General features: G+C 35.1%; 2 protein-coding genes across 2 annotated transcripts; one reads left to right on the forward strand and one right to left on the reverse strand.

Moving 5' to 3' along the window:
* Nucleotides 1–359: 359 nt before the first annotated feature.
* LOC132560161 (N-acetylgalactosamine kinase-like) lies at nt 360–9930 on the forward strand. Its single transcript, XM_060224813.1, has 9 exons — nt 360–409; nt 1376–1464; nt 1753–1879; nt 2236–2473; nt 3315–3413; nt 4171–4323; nt 6019–6229; nt 6920–7121; nt 8958–9930. The coding sequence occupies exons 1-9, from the start codon at nt 360–362 to the stop codon at nt 9160–9162; spliced, it is 1374 nt and encodes a 457-aa protein (XP_060080796.1). The 3' UTR covers nt 9163–9930.
* Nucleotides 9931–14904: 4974 nt separating this feature from the next.
* Nucleotides 14905–23623, reverse strand: LOC132560168 (arrestin domain-containing protein 3-like). The gene is made up of 7 exons (XM_060224819.1): nt 23509–23623; nt 22780–22899; nt 22119–22339; nt 20666–20848; nt 19498–19680; nt 15540–15771; nt 14905–15035 (listed from the first exon to the last, which is right to left on the reverse strand). Exons 1-7 carry the CDS (start codon nt 23621–23623, stop codon nt 14905–14907), a joined length of 1185 nt encoding a protein of 394 aa, XP_060080802.1.
* Nucleotides 23624–24956: the final 1333 nt, after the last annotated feature.

Raw genomic sequence — 24956 nt, forward strand, 5'->3', positions numbered from 1 at the left:
CATCTCTATCAATATACACTTTTATACCTGTGCCACGGTATGACAGGGACGTCAGAAAGTGGGCAGGGGGTATTTTTTATTGGCACGACGAACTTGGAAGTTAGTATATGACTTGCATTGGTTTAAATTATTATTCCGATTTCCATTTTACAACAATGACCTCGCATTATAATGAGGAATGTATTTGGGCCAATTTGAAGAAATTATTCATTAATATAATGCGTAAGCCTGTTCGGATGGTCATTGATAGTCTGTGATATATATACGTCCCTGTACATACTTATTCATAATTTTTTTTTGCAATCTTTCTTCGTTTAAGCGTCTGCGTGACCATGAAAATATGATCACATGATCGCAAGATGGAGGCCGTACCGCCGGTGTCTGATATTCCACAACAAAAACAGAAACGGTATGCTGTGATAGTATGCTTTGATATTAATGCATTAATCATGTACATGTACTTAGAACTGCACATCCCTATTGCATTTGCATAAGGTTACCCACTTGTTTTGTATCAGATCGTGAACTGACGTTAAAACGTGTACAAAGCTACATGTACATGTATACTATCAGCTATATCATATATATAGCACTCTCTCCACATTGCAACTTTATACTAGTTTTATGTAGCTATGAACACCTACAGTTTATTGTAGACTAATATTCACACTCAGGGCTCTAGTAGTACACAAGTGAGGTACGCATAATGCCGCTTTATAGCGTCAACTCCTCCGTATATGGGCAGTCCCCCTGGTTACATGTGCCTGTGCGTATTGGTACTTAATGATGGGGCGTTTTCAACCTTTGTACTAGGCCTAACGGTACATGTACAACATTAATCGACATATGACTTAATTATTGAGTAATATCCAGTTTATTGCTGAAAATAATGGCTCTCACAATGTGAAATCTTAAATATTTCCAGAAATTCTTACAGTGTCATTAAAGTTGCCTGAGTGCAGGACTTGGAATTTAGATGTAGATTGATCATTGGTAAAATATCTTGCAGTATATAGTGTTAATGATCTTGTTAATTGTTAAATATAGTCTTTTCACTACATGTACATATATGTAGCTTTGTAAGTATCTAAAAAGTTAAAATAGTTTAATGATTTTAATAATTTTACAATTATGAACTATTTGGGTTTTTAAAATGATGAGCTATGTCTTCTGCATAGATAAATGTTAACACTCAAATCAGGGATGCTTGACTTTGTTGTTAGTACATTTCAATAGTATTTCATTCAACAAATATATTCAATCAGTTCCCATAAAGTGATTAATAATCTGTTTGATATAGTAATAAGACAAACTCTGCATTTTATTATCTTGATGTTGTGATACAGTAATTACCAATACCACTTTTGTCTTACAGATATGATGATATCAAAAATAATTTTCTCAAGAAGTTTGGAAATCCCCCAGAATTTTTTGCCAGAGCCTCTGGCAGAGTGAATATCATAGGTATGTCATCCATGTATTTTGTGGTGCATCAAATGTAATTTATGTCTTACTTTACTAACCTGTTTTAATTTTCTTTGAAATTTTTATCAATGTGGTAATTAAATTACTCCTATTATTTTGTGGTACATTTCCACAAAGTTTGCATGCACATCAAGCAATATAACATTGTGTAATCACACGTAGATCAGAGGTTAACAACAATAATTGATGATTGAAGAAAATATTTAAATTATCATGAACAATGCCCCTGAAATTTCTCTGCCATCTTAAACCATTTTTTTTTTACAGGAGAACATGTAGACTACTGTGGTTATTCAGTGTTGCCAATGGCTATAGAACAGGACATCATTATAGCAGTGTCGCACAGTAGCACATCAGACAAGATCATACTCTCAAACATGAATCCTTCTTATCAGTAAGTAATTTTGAATGTGGAACCTCGCCTTCACATAATGGTTTAATTCATCTCCTGTATTTGTTTATTGGAATTCAATCTACAATCTAGATGATTATAAATTGTATGAATAAATTCAAGGCAGTGATCATGAGGTTATTGCAAAGTAAACTTACAAAAAATAAACACAAAAATAAGTGCATACAGGATCAAAAAAAATTGTACATATTTCTGTTGCCATGGTAAAGTAGAAAGTTTTCTGTTAGGAGTACTGGTGCAGTAGAAATTATGAATCATTTTTATTATGAAAATTTAGAATGATTATGAAATCAGTTTTCAAGTTTTTGAAGGTGTTTTGTCTGTAATTCTGATTTCAGAGATTTTGAGTGCAGTATAAAAGATTTTACAATTAGTAAGTCAGACCCAAAATGGTTCAATTACTTCCTGTGTGGAGTGAAAGGCATTTTAGAGTATGCCAAGCCCAATGCACTCAGAGGAATGTATTGTATGGTCAGTGGAAATATTCCAGCCAGTTCAGGACTGTCCAGTTCTAGTGCTCTAGTCTGCTGCTCTGCCCTGGTCACAATGTATGCCCATGGTTATTCCATATCTAAGGTAAATCGGTCACATATCAATAAAATTGTGTTTTCCACCTCAAAATTTATTTGAAAATTAATTTTGAATCATCTTGTGGTATGGAAATCATTTTCTATCCATCATTTGTCTATCTGCATAGAGTTAACTTTTGCTTAAAACAATTTCTTTTCAATAAATTACAGGCCTAAAATCAATTTTCTGGTGAATCAAAAATAAGTGCAGTAAAATTGGTAAAGAAATTAACATTATCATTTCACCCATAAAACATAAATTCTATAATCAATTTAATACTGCAAAAGACCATCACAATGTCAATGTACTATCTTTGAGCAAATATTTAAAAAAAAATTCAATTATCTATTTTCAATATTTTGATTTTCCAAAGCCTGTCACTGTCTTCTCTATCTGTCCTTATCCCTGTGTTAATTGAGTTTTTTGCATGTCTGTGTGTCAGTCGATATATATGCGTTTGTCTGTGTGTCTGTCTATTGATTTTGTTTGTCTTTGTTTACCTAAAATTATCTCTATTTCTTCTTCTCTAAAAGAAAAAAACACAACAATTGACAGGTATTTTTAATTTATAAATGTTTTAAAATGAAATCTTGGTCAAAATGAAAACATGTTCATTATCTAATACATACAAATTTGCTTATCTATACAGAATGATGATGTGAAAGCTACAAAATATAGACGTAGACATCCATATCTTTGTATATATATACATCAGGTATTATCATCAATACTATATACAGAGCTGGTGTTTATAAGTATGTTCCACACGGATGTAGGGTGTGAATGAGTATATAATATGACTATCATATATATTACTTCCCTCCTAATTATTTTATTTTGTCAACAGAAAGAGTTGTCAGAGATCTGTGCTCAGTGCGAGTGTCATATTGGAACTGAAGGTGGTGGAATGGATCAGGCAATATCTTTCATGGCTCAAGAAGGAACTGTAAATATTCCAATAGAAATAAGACATCAATGATTCAATTAATAATAAATGCACATATCATTATTTGACAAGTTATATTTTTGCATTATTTATGCAGTGAATCAGCTTAGGCATTCACAGAAACAGGGATACTTCATTGGAAGAAAATGCATAATGTAAGGTAGGCTTCATCAATATCTGTGGCCTTTTCACGTCTATTAGGACATCAGTACCTAGATTTCCAGCTGACTTTATCCAATAGCTAGGCAAGTATATCAGTTTTGTTTTTGGCTCACCTGACCCAAAGGGCTTATAAGGATGACACCTGACAACATTTAAGAAAAGAAATCATTGTGACCCATATTGAAAGTCACAGGGATCAAATTTGTTAAAACATGTATGCTGAAACAAAAGTCTGAGAAGCGGGTGGATTTTGGTGGAAAGTCATTTCTAGGTCAAACCCCAACAAGTTCTGAGAAAGAAATTGTATTTACCTATAATCCAAGTCCTAACTGTCACTGCTTAGAGTTAAGTATGATCAGCTGTTAGTTATTGAGTTTGTTAGAATTAATTTGATATGTCCACTTTGAATGCCAAAGGTGTGTATGTCAATATATTTGTTATATTATCAAAGTTTCTTTTTTTGATGACCATTGAATACCAGGTGAGCGATGCAGGCACATTGGGCCTCTAGTTTTTGTTTTTGACAATATTTGTAGTATTTTCTGTGTGTGAAATCCTTTTTTATTCATTTGTTTGCATTGTTTCCATAAATCAGGCCAAGCACATAGAGTTTTCTCCCTTGCGTACCACTGATGTACAGCTACCAGGTGATGCTGCATTTGTAATTACCAACAGCTGTGTAGAAATGAATAAAGCTGCCACCTCGTTCTTCAACATCCGTGTGGTGGAATGTCGTCTTGTAGCTCAGGTGTGTACACCCTATTTCAACAACCAATGACAGACAAAAAATTTTTACACTTCACAGGTGCATCCCCATTTATGCTACAGAAAGATCAATCTGTTTATTTCAAGGGATTTTTTTTATAAGCAACTCTTACAGCAGAGCCATATCACCTCTTTACCCACTGTATGTTACAGGTATCAATTTCAGCATGCAATTCTTCATGGGCCATTCCTAATAGGACAATGTACTGATCAAGACACATGTTTCTCGCACCTCAGACAGTGATATCCCACTTAAAACCCAATCCTACATTTTTCTATCTTGCCCGATCTGTCTAGTATTCTTAGATGTGTTTTCATGGATTTTTTTACGCATAGTAAATCCATCCTCGTGTAGGCGTAGATAGCACCTACACCTGTACATTTCAACAAAATCATATGCTGTCATTGTTAAAATTGTACTTTTTGATGTTGTTGAGATTCCTGATGTTGTAGATAAAATAAGATCTTCATTGTAAATTGTGCTATATTTTTTTGTAAGTGCTGCCTACATTGTTTATGTGACACTATCCAAACATTGTTTAAAAGTGAAAAGGCTGTGTGGGTAGTTTGATGCTCCATCAGGATAGGCCAAACTCTGATGAAATATTGAATAATTTTCAGAGTAGTAGGTGCGAGAAAAAATCTATCACCTGGGGTATCTCAGTCTCAGGCTAAGATCCTGTAACATCTTAACCTCGGCTAACGCCTCTGTTGAGATTATGTTGCAGGAACTTAGTCCGAGACTGAGATAACCCGATCTGACTCAGTTACAGGTACAATTGTAACAGATTTTATTAATCTTACTTCCAATAGTTTAGTTAAAACAATAGGAGAGTTTAGGGAAAATAATCAATCAACTCTATGTAATGGACATAATGTTGTCTCAGCCCTCACGATATAATGATTTTTATTTGAAGTTTAGCGCTTATCAGAGTTAATTATACTAAAATATTACCCTCTGATTGAGATAAGGTTCACATCACAAAGAGGTTGAAACATTATATTTTTCATTCAAATAAATATTAGTGCTTTGATAAGAGATCTTCAATATTGATATCACCCTTCAGTTTTATTAAGATGCCATGTTATAAAGCTACATCATTTATAGTAAAAATAAGGATGAAAAATATCCAGAAACTTTTCTGAAATAATTTTCAAAGCTGCCATAACCTTATATAAACATTTTTTTTTAAGTCAACTGCTGCTGAAGCAGGAGGAAGAGGGAAGAATATGATTCACTTTTCCTTCTCTGTCTGCTGTCCCTCGATCTTGGAATGTTAATACACTCCAGCAGATTATTTTCTGAGGGGTTCTTATAAAAATTCACACACTTATTAAGTGTCCAAGTCTCTTGGTCAAGTTTGAGTTTCAGGGTTATTGGGTTAAGGTCAAGGTTTCTTTCTTAAACAAAGATCATGTCAGCAGTCTAACTGCTTCATTCTTTGAGGAATTCTCATCAACATTAACATACTTGTAAAACACTTAAATGTCTTAATTTATTTCGAGCTTCAGGGTGGTAAGGTCAAGGCCTACATTACTATTTTTTGGAAATTGTGATCAGCACTCTTATGGCTTCATTCCTTGCAAGATTACGATCAAACTTCACACACTTACAGAGGCCCATTACTTCAGTAAAAGTCAGTACGTGTGATATACAAATAATTTGTTTTTATTGTAGATCATTGCCAAGTCAAAGGGGTTAACCTGGCAGGATTTCAAACGTATTGGTGATGTACAAAAAACACTTGGTCTGAGTCTGGAAGAAGCTTTAGTTATTGTAGGGGAAATTTTTCACAAGGAGCCATACACAAAAGAAGAGGTGTGTGGAATTCTGGAGGTTACACCTGAACAACTAGCGGAAACCACCCTCAGTACCAATACTCTAACAGGTAATCAAGTTTATCATTATGTTTGACTGAAAATAAATTATATATAATAAGGCAATAAGTTGATGAGGTCTGTTTATGACTTTGTGTATTACAGGCCTTATTTGTGTATGTTGGGCAAAGAGTGTTGATCAAGCATTGTTTATCAACAGAAGTTGCCATTTTGTCCTGTAAATGTATGTAATAAGCAAATGGTAAATATCACATGTAATATTACCATGTCATTGTAATTCAACAGCATTAGGTTTTCTCAGTAATGGAAAGTGAATCTTTGATTTAAATTTCCTGTGTTGTAAATAGGATATAGGCTTATCTTCTGATGGAAATCATATCCATTTATTGATTCAATTACACTTCTGTTGATATAAGGAAAAATTGGTCCATTAACTAAAACCTAGATTAATAAAAAAATACTGACCTGATTTTTAATAGATTTAATATTTCTTGTACATGGAAACCAAAATCCCTGATTTGTATAAGTGTAAAAATGGATAGGCAAAAAGATAAACTTTGATTCAAAATATGGAAACAGGATTGTCTAGAACAATGTAGCATTTGTTGGGGATTCATGTAAAACTGCAATAGATGTGGATGGATTATAAGCTACCTGTTGCCTGATTTAGACTTATCACTGAATATAAACACATTAACATGAGACTGTCAATGCATAAGTTTTTTTTGTTTTTGATGCAGTGCAATCTTTCAAACTACATGACCGAGCAACCCATGTGTTCAGTGAAGCCAACCGTGTCCTTCAATTTAAGCGCATCTGTGATGAGAATCCAAGCGACGCCCTCAAGCGTCTTGGAACTCTTATGAGTGAAAGCCACGCTAGCTGTCGAGACATGTACGAGTGCAGCTGTACTGATCTAGACAAGCTGGTCAATATTTGTTTGTAAGTATAAAACTGTTAACTGGTTAGTTAAGGCTCAGTCCATTGATTATAGCAGAACCTTATAATGCTAATTTCTGTATTGTAGATCTGACTTCTGTTTGAAGGATGCTCTTACATAAAATGAAACTTTGATTAAATTTTCCATAAATGAATATATTAACAAAATTTCAGGTTAATGAATCACTGGCTAAATTTCTGATGTTACATTGTTGTCAAGACTTTCAAAAAGCTACAAAATACGATTTATGGGGAGTGTGTTGTGAACTGGCCTGTTGCTTTTACTCATTTAGGTTCACAGTTAACTGGACCAATCATCCCAGCCTTATCTTCATATTTAACTGTCCAGTTTATGTTTCATCACGTCTAGTGTATGTTGCAGTCATTTGTTATTCAAAAGTACTGATAAACCATTTCAGTCATTTAGGAGTTAGAAAGTTTTAAAGTGCGAACCTCTCCTCCCCTACAAATCCCCAGAGAATTTCCCTTGTTCAGGCCAACATCCATCAAGTGCGAACCTCTCCTCCCCTACAAATCCCCAGAGAATTTCCCTTGTCCAGTCCAACATCCATCAAGTGCGAACCTCTCCTCCCCTACAAATCCCCAGAGAATTTCCCTTGTCCAGTCCAACATCCATCAAGCGAACCTCTCCTCCCCTACAAATGAATTTCCCTTGTTCAGGCCAACATCCATCCTCTCCTCCCCTACAAATCCCCAGAGAATTTCCCTTGTCCAGTCCAACATCCATCAAGTGCGAACCTCTCCTCCCCTACAAATCCCCAGAGAATTTCCCTTGTCCAGTCCAACATCCATCAAGTGCGAACCTCTCCTCCCCTTGTTCGGGCCAATATCCATCAAGTGGGAACCTCTCCTCCCCTACAAATCCCCAGAGAATTTCCCTTGTTCGGGCCAATATCCATCAAGTGGGAACCTCTCCTCCCCTACAAATCCCCAGAGAATTTCCCTTGTTCAGTCCAACATCCATCAAGTGCGAACCTCTCCTCCCCTACAAATCCCCAGAGAATTTCCCTTGTTCGGGCCAACATCCATCAAAAAATAGTCTTTCTCTTGCCTATAGGTCTGCATCCTCCTTATTTTGGACCAGCTTGCCAACAGGGCCAGCGACTAACTTTCACTTTAATCACCCCTGTCCCAGTACTGTATTCAGCTGTCATAGAAATAAGAGGGGAGGTAACTACATTCCAACTTTGGTTAAAATTTATCGAGGCATTAAGAAGAATAGTGTTTTGGATCAAATTAATTTTGTCTTACTTCTCCTGTAGGAGCCCCTTCCCCAAGTCTCTAGAGGTCAGATCAACTTTCTGAATTTGAAAACTAATTGTTGTTTCAGACAAAATTTGAATTAAATCCATTTACAATGAGCATTAAGGAAGAGCAGCATTTTGGAACAAAATATTGACATACTTCCCCATTTGGAGTCCTGCCCCCAAGTCACTAGGGTCAAATGGATTTTCTGAATTGAAGAAATGACTCCATTCCCTAAATGATATTTCAGGCCTTCTTTGGTTTAAATCCATTCAAACATTATGGCAGAATAGCGTTTTGAGGCAAAATTGTAGTTGACTAACTTTCTCATTTGGACCCCTTCTCCAGGTCCCCTGGTGTCAAATCAACTTCTGAATTTAAGACATGATGACCCACCTGCAACAATATTTAAGTTCAAATTTGGTGGAAATCTACCCAGACATTAAAAAGAGAGAGAACGTATTGACATAGACCTCTTCTCAAATAACTTTGTTATAAATATGCTCACAAAAGTTGTACAATTGTAAACATTGTAAACTCACAATTGGTATATATATATATAACAATTTTCAGAGAGTCAGGTGCCCTTGGGTCACGCCTGACTGGTGCAGGATGGGGAGGTTGTGCTGTTTCTATGGTACCTGTGGATCAAGTGGAACAATTTATTTCAAAAGTCAAGGACAAATACTATGCTGTTGAGCCATCTAGATCTGCCAAAGTGTCGTCTGCTGTTTTTGCCACTCAGCCTGGTGGAGGGGCAGCCATCTATAAAGTGTAGATCAGTGATTGATGAAAACTGCAAAGAAGCTCTAAATGAATTTTTGCAGTATTTTGAATTACATGTGTAAAGCTCATACAATTAATTTGCTCATCAGAAATATCAACATTTCTGCAGCATTTACTTGTGTACACGTTATTTCTAGTTTTGCTTTAGATTCCCAGAAAAATTCTAAAATCAACCAAAAAACTGAAATTGTTTATCTCTGAATATAAACTTTTGCATTTCCTGTGAATGTCTACCCAGTTGACAGGATTCTTGACGTAGCAATGTGATTTTCTTAAATATTGATATTGTTTAAGTTGAAACAGGAAACATTTCTAATTCAGACAATGGGGTTGCTAAGTAGATTTTTGATTTTCCAGTTTCATTGATGGAACTTGAAATTTTGCCTTTCATCACTATGTTAATTGTATAGAAATATTCAAGCAATGAGATTATATCAATTTTAGTATGTTAAAAGTGCCATATGGAAAAGGAGAATGACTTAATAGTGGATTTATATTTACTTGTGTAGTGTGGGAAAACTTCTATGCCTTACCTCATATACTTTCCTAATGTTTGGGACGTGGGATTTGTTTTTGTCTTATATGTGGGCATGTTATTGTAGTCTTTATCAATTGATGAACTTGCATTTATATTTTACAACAAAATGTTGAGTATCAGTATATATTTATTTTGTATTGATATTATATGATTTTTGGGGCCAAGGTGTTATCAAAGAGGGATGATTTGGTTTGTAATCGCAATAAATTGAGAAGAAAAAAAAAGTAGATTGCACTGATAAAATATATTGATTATCAAATTCTTAGTTGAATCTTTTTTTGCTCATTTCGTTTTGATACACAAAATGCAGGTACCAGTTCCTTTACATCAATATATCTGGTGATCTATTTTTAAAAGTAACACAATTCAAGCACAAAACTGATTTATGTCATAGATGTTGGTGGCGATATTTTGAGTCCTCTTTCATTCTTATAATGAAAGTTATATCTATTTCTTGAGAAGTACTGGACAAATCTCCAAGAAATTCAGATGTAGTTTCACCTAGGTCCGTTGTCATGCTCTTTAGATTTTGACTGATCTGAAAAACAAAATGGCTGGCAGGCAGCCATCTTGCAACAAGGTGTACCTACTTATACTAGCTAATGACTTATGAATTCAACTGAAGTCTTTCCTGGATAAGCAGTGTTAAAGAATTTTGAAATCTGCTTACTACTTAGTTCCTACTGGAGTTAGGTTTTCTGATATATTAGTCTTACAGTTGTTGTGAAAATTTTAATTGAAAATTAATGATCAGTGACCATAACTAGAAAAAAGAATTTCCCTCAACCAAATGCGAACTTGACTTTCACTGTATATATTATCATTACCTGGGTATACAACTACATGACAAATAACAGTTCTATATATACATTTAAAATGATATACAGCATTTATCTAAGAGTAAATAAGCAGACAAAAAATTACAATGGAATAATGACTGGGCATTTTCCCGCAAAAAAATTATTTTGAAATCAATCTTTGATAACAGAACAACTCTGATCCAAGCTTATGTTAAAAAGGTATTACTCGATGAGCTGTTACACAATCAATATTTTTTATCATGATAAACGGCTGAAACGAAGCATACAATTATGGAACTCTGCTTGGTACTTAGTCAACATTTCATCTATTTGAGTGTTAATTTAATTTATTAAGGGTTAAGCATAGTTTTCAATAACAAATCTTCCAGTTTCAAACTTAAAGTTAGTTTGCAGACAAAAAGAAAAGAAAGAAAACTTTTTTTTTTTTAGAAACTATATTCTTTTTTTTTCAATTTATGGTTTATTCTGTATATAAAACCACAAACAATGTTTTTGTTCACTAAAATATAGATATCAGTTGATAATTTAACATATTGACAAAATAGACACATTTCTAATACTAACAGTCAAATCTTTAATTTATAAAATATTCTGAAAGTAACATGATATTTAAATATTTCCAAACAACCTTCAAGTGATATCATCACAGCTGAGGAATCTATCAATAAAATATATATGTTGGAGATTTAAAACAATCCCACTCAGATACACATGTTGTAGGATAAAAATACAACCACTAATACCAGTATATTGCACATACATGTATATTCATAAAAATATAAATAAAAGCGTAGAAACTGTAGACTATATAAGTAAAAGAATGTCTACATTACAGCTACAATCTACTCAGAAATATTCATTAATACAATTTCCATATGATCGATTAAGTCATAGAGACAAGAGGCCTATTGGCCCCGAGTTGCTCGCCTGTTCGGCAGCTGAAAATGAAACTTTGTCAGTTACTTTAAAATTTACCAAAAAGTCTATTTTTCAAACTTGTTTCTACACAAATACCTCGAGCCACAGCAGATTCATGGAAGAAGTTTCATGTTCTGTAACATGTTTGATCATTGTGACCATGAGAGTGGTACAAGTTTATTCATTTGAACAAACTTGTTAGCCCTTCATCTCAAGCATGATATATACTGGCCATATATCATCACCCTGTGCTTATTATTAATTGAGGAGAAATCATTAAAAGGTTTGAACGCATTTGACCTGTGTCCTTGAAAATGGGTTAGGTTAGCCCTTTATTCAAGCACAGCATTGGCCTCATAACAGTTTCATGTGTCCCTTGAGGAGCAATTGTTTAATAATTCAACTTTTGTGATTATGAAAGTGGTTCAAGTTCATTCATACAAAATTTATAGCTTTTCATTTCAGAATGCTACTACCCTAATATTATAATGAGTATTCCTTTGTTCATTGTCCGAAATAAGCTATACTATCCATTGTCTACAGTATCTAAATCAGGACCTGTTAATACACGTGCTTAACAGTGATGAAATAAGCATTGAATTGCACAGAAAATACATTGTTACAATCATTGTCTACCTTTCAACAGCTTAACTATGGATTAATTTTCTCTAGTTCTCAGACTGTTGTCTGGCTGACACAAGCAAAAAAGTTGCTGGTGGGATTAATCTTCATGCTTCTGGTCAAAGTTTACATTTCAAAATTTGTTTTGTGATTTAAGAACTTAGGATTACATTAAAATTTTAAATGGTTCATTAGTGTAAAGTAAATAACCTTCACAATCGTAGAAAAATAAAGTTTTTTTCATTTATATTCTTGTAACTTCAAAGAGCTTTAATGGCAAAATGCTCCTTTAACAACATTTTATACTGTGACCTGTGTGACTTATTTAAACAAACCTTCATCTTACTATTGACAAAGAGTCATTTGAAGTCTTTTTAAGATATTTCACTCCTGTGACATTGAAAACGCACATTATCCCAGTATGCTTATACAACTTACCCAATATTGCTACACTGGGCCTTTTGAATATTGAGTACAAGTCATTCAAAAGGAAATGTTGATACCAAAGAGATGGATGGACAATGTTGGATGACACATGCAGCACCACAGAATAAGCTGTAAGTCATATTCTCTAAAATATGTGTATACAAATAATAATATTAAGAAAATATCAAAAAATCAAAAACCAGCAACATGTATAAAATGTATAAACAACTTTTCCAGCACCAGTAATAAAAATACGAAGAAAAACCTCGTAGATATTTGTTCACAACCAAATATATAAAGATATTTACAATATATAAAGATATTTACGAGAACAACAAATAAACAAAAACAAAACAAACAAATGCCAATTAACAGTAAATGACTAGTAAACAATACTAAATATAAACCCATCTCTTACTGTAATGTCTGGCAATACACCCTGCTTGCCTGGGGATAAGTCATCACTATATATAGCAATACTCCCTGCATGCCTGGGGATAAGTCATCACTATATATAGCAATACTCCCTGCATGCCTGGGGATAAGTCATCACTATATATAGCAATACACCCTGCTTGCCTGGGGATAAGTCATCACCATATATAGCAATACACCCTGCATGCCTGGGGATAAGTCATCACCATATATAGTCATCACCATATATAGCAATACACCCTGCATGCCTGGGGATAAGTCATCACCATATATAGCAATACACCCTGCATGCCTGGGGATAAGTCATCAATATATATAGCAATACTCCCTGCATGCCTGGGGATAAGTCATCACCATATATAGCAATACTCCCTGCATGCCTGGGGATAAGTCATCACCATATATAGCAATACTCCCTGCATGCCAGGGGATCACTATAGTCATCACCATATATAGCAATACTCCCTGCATGCCTGGGGATAAGTCATCACTATATATAGCAATACTCCCAGCATGCCTGGGGATAAGTCATCACCATATATAGCAATACTCCCTGCATGCCTGGGGATAAGTCATCACTATATATAGCAATACTCCCTGCATGCCTGGGGATAAGTCATCACCATATATAGCAATACTCCCTGCATGCCTGGGGATAAGTCATCACCATATATAGCAATACTCCCTGCATGCCAGGGGATAAGTCATCACTATATATAGCAATACTCCCTGCATGCCTGGGGATAAGTCATCACTATATATAGCAATACTCCCTGCATGCCAGGGGATAAGTCATCACCATATATAGCAATACTCCATGCATGCCTGGGGATAAGTCATCACCATATATAGCAATACTCCCTGCATGCCTGGGGATAAGTCATCACCATATATAGCAATACTCCCTGCATGCCTGGGGATAAGTCATCACCATATATAGCAATACTCCCTGCATGCCTGGGGATAAGTCATCACCATATATAGCAATACTCCCTGCATGCCTGGGGATAAGTCATCACTATATATAGCAATACTCCCTGCATGCCTGGGGATAAGTCATCACCATATATAGCAATACTCCCTGCATGCCTGGGGATAAGTCATCACTATATATAGCAATACTCCCTGCATGCCTGGGGATAAGTCATCACTATATATAGCAATACTCCCTGCATGCCTGGGGATAAGTCATCAATATATATAGCAATACTCCCTGCATGCCTGGGGATAAGTCATCCATATATATAGCAATACTCCCTGCATGCCTGGGGATAAGTCATCGATATATATAGCAATACTCCCTGCATGCCTGGGGATAAGTAATCACTATATACAAAGTGAATTGTTCTCAGTTTTAGACCATTGCTACTGTCAATTTGTTTAACTTCAAAGGGGGCATACATTTTTCGGTCATTGCAATTAGGATTAGCTCAGAGGATGAAATTTTGTGCATGTGCATACATTGGTGTCTTTGCATACAGGCATGCATGTATAATAAAGTGCATCAGATTCAATGCAAACTGTAATAAAACCATATCTATTCTGAATATATGGATCAGGTGTTGTTTCACTGTCTGATCTAACACCAGCACACTACATTAATATCAGGAATATTTGAGTGATTCTGTTTGTCTTATATGAAGACATGTTAAGGTGTGCAGAATCATCACAAGTACAGGTTCACAAATCAGCATGATAAACGGAAACGAAAAGAACAATATTTCATAAAACACTTAACTTCCCTAAAACACAGAAGTGTTCTTTGTATGGCACATTTAGCAATTGCACTTGTTTCTCTGTCAATGAAGAACTACATGCATGTCTTCTGCTTGTAATATAGGTTGAATGGAATGCACTTGAAGATGGATTTATCACATTTACATGTATTATTTACCTCAAAAAGGAAAAGTTCCACATGTTCATTATTATGAGGAGTTATGGTCCTTGTTTCCACTACAACCAAGCACTTGAACTTTTAATTCTGCTTGTAATATGGGTAGGAGGGTGTGAAGTTGGTGAATTGATCTTCTTGGTCTGTACTGTTGCTGTTTTGACGCATAATCCGGACTCTATCTGTTGTCATACATTCCTCATAGCTTGGTGGGGCTGTAAATACAAAACTGATTAAAGAAATCAAGGCAGCTTGGTTTCAAAAGAAAATACCTTGTAGGTCAGTTAGATTTGACTCACTGAAGAATTACAGAAAATGTTATGAAAATCTTATCTAAGATCTCTCCGGAATAACACACAGTACACCACCAGGCTTATCTGTTATTGAATGATAAATTGAATAATTACAACTTTTTTAATCTTTACGAACATTTTGGTAATTGGTATTAAGCACTTTCCAGTATAATGATGCTTCTGAACTGAAAGTATCTTTACTTAAAATGTCCAGAGAAAACTATTACAGAATTCCAAACTTCAATTATAGTGTCCAATCTTCTAGTCAACAAATTTTGTAAGGCGATGAATTTGTCTTAAGTTGAGAAACTTTGGTCAACAAGCTTGTGAATTGTTGCAGGTCTACATGGAATATAAAGTCAGTCCCAGCTGCAATAATCTATATTTTTTCAGAATAAAAGGCAATGCTTGTATACTGTATATCACCTGCAGGTTGATGAACTATCTGTGATGTGATTGGTTCAGCAATTGTGATGTTATCCAATGAGATGTTGCCAGCTTGTTCATTGGTTAGTGCCCAGTCACGATCTGTCGGATGTTGGCGTAGCAAGACAGGCGGTTGAGGTTGATGTTCCAGGGGACATAATGGAATGGTGCCGATTATGATTGGCAAATCAAATACAATATTTAGCAAAGACCCATCCATATCTGCAACAAGCTGTGACCAGCAGGAAGACTGGGTAAAATGTGGGTGACATGTTATACTGATCACGGAAATACACATCGTACCTACATGTACATATATGTAGTTTAATGTGAATTCAACTAATATCAATCAACATTACCAGTATAACAATGCATTGAAATATTACAAGAAAATATATTCATCCAGCAAACCCATTAGACCCATTTTAAGCACTTAGTCCACCTGTCCACTTCGAGTTCGAGTTTGTTTGTGGGTTGGTGTGTGTGATGGTGTGTTTATATGGGTGTGTGTGGTGGTGTGTTTATGTGGGTGTGTGTAGTGGTGTGTTTATGTGGGTGTGTGTAGTGGTGTGTTTACGTGGGTGTGTGTAGTGGTGTGTTTATGTGGGTGTGTGTAGTGGTGTGTTTATGTGGGTGTGTGTAGTGGTGTGTTTACGTGGGTGTGTGTAGTGGTGTGTTTATGTGGGCATGTGTAGTGGTATGTTTACATGGGTGTGTGTAGTGGTGAGTTTATGTGGGCATGTGTAGTGGTGTGTTTACGTGGGCGTGTGTAGTAATGCGTTTACGTGGGTGTGTGTAGTGGTGTGTTTACGCGGGCCTGTGTGGTGGTGTGTTTACGTGGGCGTGTGTAGTGGTGTGTTTACGTGGGCATGTGTAGTGGTATGTTTACATGGGTGTGTGTAGTGGTGAGTTTATGTGGGCATGTGTAGTGGTGTGTTTACGTGGGCGTGTGTAGTAATGCGTTTACGTGGGTGTGTGTAGTGGTGTGTTTACGCGGGCCTGTGTGGTGGTGTGTTTACGTGGGCGTGTGTAGTGGTGTGTTTACGTGGGCATGTGTAGTGGTGTGTTTACATGGGCCTGTGTGGTGGTGTGTTTACATGGGTGTGTGTAGTGGTGTGTTTACATGGGTGTGTGTAGTGGTGTGTTTATGTGGGCATGTCTAGTGGTGTATTTACATGGGTCTGTGTAGTGGTGTGTTTACGTGGGCCTGTGTAGTGGTGTGTTTACATGGGTCTGTGTAGTGGTGTGTTTACGTGGGCCTGTGTAGTGGTGTGTTTACGTGGGTGTTTGTGGTGGTGTGTAGTGGTGTTTTTACGTGGGTCTGTGTAATGGTGTGTTTACATAGGTGTGTGTAGTGGTATGTTTACGTGGGCGTGTGCAGTGGTATGTGTGTTTACGTGGGTGTGTGTACAGGGCTATGATTTGATGCATGATGAATACAGAGTAGACTTGATGTTGTAAAACAATGATTGGTTGAATTCTGTATGTTGTTGGCACTCTTACCTCAAAAATCTATACACAGATTTATTAAGCATACAAATTATTTGAAATGCAAATTAACATCAAAATCTCAATTGTTCACATTACTTGACAAAAGTATGAGGTTACAAAATGCCTAAATGTTTTGTGTTGCTAATGCATGAATAATTTGTTCTAGAACAATGACACAAATGGCATACAACATAATCTGAAAGTTCTTGTAACACAGACACTACCAGTCATAAATGATACAGAATATGTAATGTTCAATGTACACAGGTAATACCTGTCATAACTGATAGAGTATATAATATTCAATGTACACAGGTACTACCTGTCATAACTGATACAGTATATAATGTTCAATGTACACAGGTACTACCTGTCATAACTGATACAGTATATAATGTTCAATGTACACAGGCACTACCTGTCATAACTGATAGAGTATATAATGTTCAATGTACACAGGTACTACCTGTCATAACTGATAGAGTATATAATATTCAATGTACACAGGTACTACCTGTCACAACTGATAGAGTGTATATCATGTTCAATGTACACAGGCACTACCTGTCATAACTGATACAGTATATAATGTTCAATGTACACAGGTACTACCTGTCATAACTGATACAGTATATAATATTCAATGTACACAGGTACTACCTGTCACAACTGATAGAGTGTATATCATGTTCAATGTACACAGGCACTACCTGTCATAACAGATACAGTATATAATGTTCAATGTACACAGGTACTACCTGTCATAACTGATACAGTATATAATGTTCAATGTACACAGGTACTACCTGTCATAACTGATAGAGTGTATATAATGTTCAATGTACACAGGTACTACCTGTCATAACTGATAGAGTATATAATATTCAATGTACACAGGTACTACCTGTCATAACTGATACAGTATATAATGTTCAATGTACACAGGTACTACCTGTCATAACTGATACAGTATATAATGTTCAATGTACACAGGTACTACCTGTCACAACTGATAGAGTGTATATAATGTTCAATGTACACAGGTACTACCTGTCATAACTGATGCAGTGTATATCATGTTCAATGAACACAGGTACTACCTGTCATAACAGATACAGTATATAATGTTCAATGTACACAGGTAATACCTGTCATAACTGATGCAGTGTATATCATGTTCAATGTACACAGGTACTACCTGTCATAACAGATACATTATATAATGTTCAATGTACACAGGTACTACCTGTGATAACTGATAGAGTGTATATAATGTTCAATGTACACTACCTGTCATAACAGATACAGTATATAATGTTCAATGTACACAGGTAATACCTGTCATAACTGATGCAGTGTATATCATGTTCAATGTACACAGGTACTACCTGTCATAACTGATGCAGTGTATATCATGTTCAATGTACACAGGTACTACCTGTCATAACTGATAGGTGTATATATTGTTCAATGTACACAGGCACTACCTGTCATAACTGATACAGTATATAATGTTCAATGTACACAGGTACTACCTGTCACAACTGATACAGTATATTATGTTCAATGTACACAGGTACTACCTGTCACAACTGATACAGTATATTATGTTCAATGTACACAGGTACTACCTGTCACAACTGATACAGTATATTATGTTCAATGTACACAGGTACTACCTGTCACAACTGATACAGTATATTATGTTCAATGTACACAGGTACTACCTGTCACAACTGATACAGTATATTATGTTCAATGTACACAGGTACTACCTGTCATAACTGATAGGTGTATATATTGTTCAATGTACACAGGTACTACCTGTCATAACTGATGCAGTGTATATCATGTTCAATGTACACAGGTACTACCTGTCATAACTGATAGGTGTATATATTATTCAATGTACACATTAGTGAACTATGACTGAAATAATAAGGAGATGCACATTAAGGAATATTGAATTTACTTAAGCAATAAAACTAGGTCACAGTGACTTTAGTTCATATGTAACATATACCTAATTTTGACCTCAGAGCAACACATCTTTCTGATATGTAAATGATATCTTTTTTAAACCTGTTATTGAACTATCAACTAATATGAAAGAAAATTATGAATATTGAGAAAGAGATATTTACAGAAGCAACAAAAATAAGTCCCTCACATACAATGTAATATTGACCTTATAACAACACAGTTTGCTAAATTTGGTTATGATCTACATGTGTGCTATTGCAACTGAAAGGCAAATATAACCAAAAATTATTTTAGTTATTAAAGTATAAAAAATGGCTGCAGTGATCTTATTTCGTGTGTATTGTATTTGGAATCTGTTGACAACACAACCTTAAACTTTAGATATTGTATCTTTGTTGCTTTAACTAATACAAACAAAAATGTCACACCAGGAGACAGCATTTCACTTCAATCAGTCACTTCAATCTGGCCTGAAATCCCTTACCTCACATGAGTATTGAATATCAATGAGTGAACATCCGTATAAATAAGATGGTGGTGTGGAAAGAACAGGAAGCACATCACCATTCCAAATGTCAGATTCTCCTGGACCAATGGTCCCATGGGAAACTGTTGATATAACTTTTCTATCGTGTGTAGAACTACCGTAGGCCTTGAATGTTGTATTCTGAAACAGACCATAGTGGACATGTATATTGAGTAATTCCAAAATTCATACTGATTGCTAATAATTACTTAATCAATTTTTTATAGAACTTTATGACAAAGGTCATATTGATTGCTGAAATTACTTAATCAATTTTCAAAGTATTTTATGACAAAGGTAGTTCTCCTCTCTCTTTAAAGAAATGATAACAAGAGGCTCAGTGGCCTTAATGGTCACCAGAGTTACAACATTGTTGTTCTTCTTTTAACATGTCATAGAAATAATCATGTTAACTTGAATGACATTGTACATGTAATGTAAATGTAAATTGTGCATAATATGAACTGCCATCCTATGCTATGCATGTCAGTACAGTCGTAAGTGTCATTTCCCTATGACTCTTCCATCCATCAACAGTATTTAATAGATTCTATCATATCTGGGTATTGAAAAGATCTTTTGAAAGTTGATTAAATTTGACCCCTTTTGGCCCCTCCGATCAGCCCATGGGGTCAGCAAGGGTCAATATACGCCTATCATAAACTGTCTTTCTATAATATCAATTCTAAATATGTTTTATTTATTTCTATGTAATTTTCCTATATGAACTATAGTAAACTTTACACTCTCCCTATGGGGAAATGTGAGACCCTAAGGTCATGAAATTTATCATTTTGGTAAAGTACCATTAGGCAACTCCATCCATGAAGAGTACTTTGATACTTGGTTATTGAGAAGAAGATTTCTTCAACGCTTCCATCAATTTGACCCTTTTTGGCCTCATCACTCCGACCTCTGGGAGGTGGAACCATGTAATCAAAAAAAAATTTGCACCTTTGGCAATGGAAGGTTTCCATAAAATTCCAATAAAATCGGTTCTGGGATTTTCCAGAAAAAGTCAAAAATTTTTAATGTTAAAGATGTATGACACTGGACAAAAGGCGAGCGCAATAGGTTACCATGAGACTTTGTCCATATGCAAAATAGGTTCTAACTGATAATTTACCATGAGCAGCTGAACTGTCGTTTTTCGTATTAATGAAGAACCATTATTAGTTATCTCAGCGCTGATGTTGATATTCTCTCCACAAACATAGCCCTGTTTGTCCAAACACATCATACAGGAGACAGGACCTGTTTTACAGCACAAACAACATCCAGTTTTAGTGTCCTGCATCTGGGTCGGCATCTAGTAAAAATAATTTAAAGTGTCGATTATGATGTCATAATATGGACAAGGATTTTACATTATAAATAGTGCAACAATATGGCTGCCTCCATTTAGTGTCGTCTTCATTATTTTCACTTTAAAACTCGTCAAAATGTATCTTTAATTTTTTCTTATTTCATATGTTCTTTTATGAAACATGTCTCAAAGTTTTAATTTTTGCTAACCCAATAAAAACTTCAAAGATTTGTTTCACATAATCTCTTATGAAATGAAGTCTCATTTAATATTCTATACTTATTCCGTAACAAGAATAAGTCCTATAATTTAGAATCAGTTTCCTATGATATCTAGGCAAACATGGTTGAAATTAATTGAAAATTTCTCAGTGAAACTTTCTAAACTAGATACTGTTAGTTAAAGTACAAGAGACCTAATGGGCCTAAATCCCTTTCCTGTTTCTGCAGTTTTCAAAGAAGACTTCCGTGTTTCTTTAAGCAAGGTTTCTGCAGTTTCTACAAACATGTTAGTCCCTTTCTCAAGCATGATACTATACAAACATGACAAAGAACCTAACTGGATATCAAAAAAAAATAAATTCTGAACTCTGTGACCTTGAACTTTGTAGACCTTCTTCCATGCATGCTAAAGATCCAATATAAGTATCCTTAGCCTTTAAGTCACTGAGAAATGTTGCTCTAAGTTTTTAACAAATTATACCCTTGTGACTTTGGAAAAGGGCTAAAGTCATTCATTGACATAACTTAGCAGTCCTTAATTGAAGCATGCTACAATATTAGAACCCTGATTCTCTTGGATATTGAGAAGATGAACAACTTTGACCCTTATGACAACAATGATAGTTCAAGGTCATTCATTTGAACTAACTTGGTAGCCCTTTTTAATAGGCTTATCATCAGCACCCTGGGTGTTGTGCTTCTTAAGATGGTGTTTGGAAATTTTAATACATGTTATCCCTTTGACCATGAAAGTGGATCTAGGTCCTACCTTCAAACAAATTCTACAAGCCGAATATCAGTACTCTGCACCATGAAGATATTAACATGGGGAAAAAATTATGTCAGATATTACATTATAGCATAATAACTTGAAACAGATGAGTTTTTAAAACCATAGTCATGTCCCTTCTCAACCCCATACCTCATCCAGTTCCTCACCACGTGCACCTTCCTTCTATATTTGGTTCTGTAATTATCATCTAACCTATGTAATTCAAACATGGTGATTCCTAATAATAATTTTTTTTCAATGTATAAGGTTTCACACTGACCCTTGCCCCTGATATTGCATTGAGGTCAAGCTTGTAGATGACCGTGAATGGATACTGGACTCTGTACACATTTCCACCCCTTGTCTTCATCTTGGCTTTGATCATGTAACGGACAGAGCCATGGCGACCCTCAAAGGAAGAGGGTAGAAGTGAAGGTAATACATAATCAACAGGGTATTTATAATCACCAGGCTGTGTGTCCACATAGTCACCATCCACAGCTGAAACAGAAGAAACTGGACCGCTGACATACCAAGCCTTAGAGGTGGATATTGTAGTCTCACATATCTTTTATAAGAGTTTCAAATTAGGAAAACCTGTAACAATTTTTTATTTTTGTATCAGCTGGTTATTCCAAAGTAAATTCATTACAAAATAAAGGTTAATTAATCCTACCTTGGCAATGACAACTGTCACTCTCAAATGTTAACTGAGATCATAAGGGAGATAACTCATACAAAATCAAGACATATGTCTAACAATAAGCCCTTATACCTGATAATATATATATATAAAAGATATCTATACACATATATATTTATCTTTCAACAGACACTCAATTTCACTGAACTATAGCACTTCCACTGAGTTTGAGTCGGATATTTTCCGGCTGTTTGGGTTTAGTTGGGGGGTAGACATGGCACTGTAAGATATATCAAACCTTGTACTAGTGGTATCTCTGTTTTGAAGTATTGTTCAGTTTCTCTGTGACTTTTTCTGGTGTCCCCAGTCCCTTCGGTCCAACTTGTGCAAGCTATTCCTTTAAATTTTGCATATATGCCTGCAAGGTATTATAGACTGTGCTATTTATAATTAAATACAACTGTCCATTTACAGGCATGATGTATATTAGAATATGGAAAACAAATCTTAATAATAGCTGACTGAAAATAAGCATTTGAAGTCCCACATATAGACATTTTCTCTTTTAATAGTGGATTCAAAGATTTGTATGACCCCTACATCATATAAATACAAGTATACAACATATACTAGGTATAGACATCAGGTTGGTAGAAAAACAAAAACAAAAAACCAAACAAAAAATGTTAAAAATTTGCCCTTATAAAAGATCCATATTTTGTACTTGCAGATTGACAAGTGAAAGGTTTTATTTTTGGAAGTGAATAAAAAATCTTATTTAGATAACAGTACAACCATAAGTAGTCTGAAAGGCTCTGACTAATAATTCATCTGCATTATTTTTAAAATGTTGTCTTGGTCAACTGCAGCAAAGACAAAATAAAATTGAAGATAGATAGTCAGAATCATACAGCACCTTTTTCATCTAATGTCATGAGATATACCACGAGAAAATATGATAACTCAAATGCAGAACCCTTGGATCTTAATGTCACATGAAGTATAACAGAAAAGAATGCAATCTCACCTTTCACATGAGTTCCTTCTGTTAGGAATAACTGAACACATGCCTGCACAGTTTGTCCGGGAAAATATACCACTCTCTCATTATTCTCTATCTTGATTAATAGATTTACCACCATGGTGTCAAGGTGTATCCACTAGTCTTAGAGGCTAATATCTAGATAGATAAAAAAACAAGACTGCACCAATATTAACATATACATGTACTTAAACTCCAAAAATCAACAAATAAATCTGAATGTTACATTTTTCAACAACAATCAAGACAAGTTATACATTTTTATAAAATATTGTGACACATTTTACTGGCTTACACCAGATTTTAACTTACCAACATATACAATTATGTAATTATATGATTATGTTTGGGGCATGTAACAATGTTTTTGTCTATATCTTGAGGCCCTTACAGATGTATATACAGCATTGTATAATCACTATCACAGTCCCTGCGCTTAATACTCAGCTGGTATGGGTCAATTCATACATGTTTATGAACCATACTATTTATTTAAAGACATGTGCTTAATCTATTAAACATGAACTAAGCATAATTAGTCAAAGTGAGCTAATTCAATATAAATTCGTAAACGACGATTCCCCCGCCCCCGAAGATTTTTTTACATTTGAAAAAATAGTAAAAAAATGAGGTTAGTACTGCCACTTTAGAAATTATTTGAATAATTGTTATTTCCGTTGAATTAACGCATTGACTCATTAGGAGACGTGTATCAAAACGAAAACAAACTTATTACAACAGTCAGACTATTGGTAGATTGAGTTACCAGATATAAGTTACTTCAACTTCTATACACGCTAATGACATCATACCAGGTACGAGCTTTAATTATCATGAGACACATTTCAGATAGGTGAATCTGTTCAAACCGGAAGTAAACAAGTTGTTATTCGAACGCGTCGAATGCATAATGTACAGATAAGCATGTTTCGTTTGTTTGTAAAAGGAAATGTCGTGTTTTGTTCTTGTTTTTTCATCTGAAAAGACACCGAAAAGATTTTATAGGCATACGCTATTGAAATCTATTACTCGTGAACTAGGAACTTTCCGTCATATCAGAATTTGTTTCGAACGAACGCACCTGTCATGTCACGGAATGGAAGCACAGTGCACAAAAAGCTTGATATGCGGCATTATAACCATAACCTGATACAACAGTCAACCTTATATATGGGTGATAGTATTGCACTGAGTGATCTTTGATGCTTTGAGTAATAAATGTGTAACACAAATGGGAAATACTTTTAAAATCACGTAGAAACACAAATTCTTTTTTAACATTTGCACCAAAAAGGCTCTCAAATTATTGACACTGAAAAACTTAAGCTTGAAGGGGTTAATTAAAATTACGTGACGGACTGAGAAACAGTCTCCATTCTTGAATGACATGCGTTGCGATGTGATCGATGATTATATCGTTTTATAACCCGGCT

This window comes from Ylistrum balloti, unplaced genomic scaffold (assembly GCF_031769215.1).
Source record: "Ylistrum balloti isolate Yb309-2 unplaced genomic scaffold, AGI_CSIRO_Ybal_v1 Utg371024, whole genome shotgun sequence".
NCBI classification, from domain to species: Eukaryota; Metazoa; Mollusca; class Bivalvia; order Pectinida; family Pectinidae; genus Ylistrum; species Ylistrum balloti.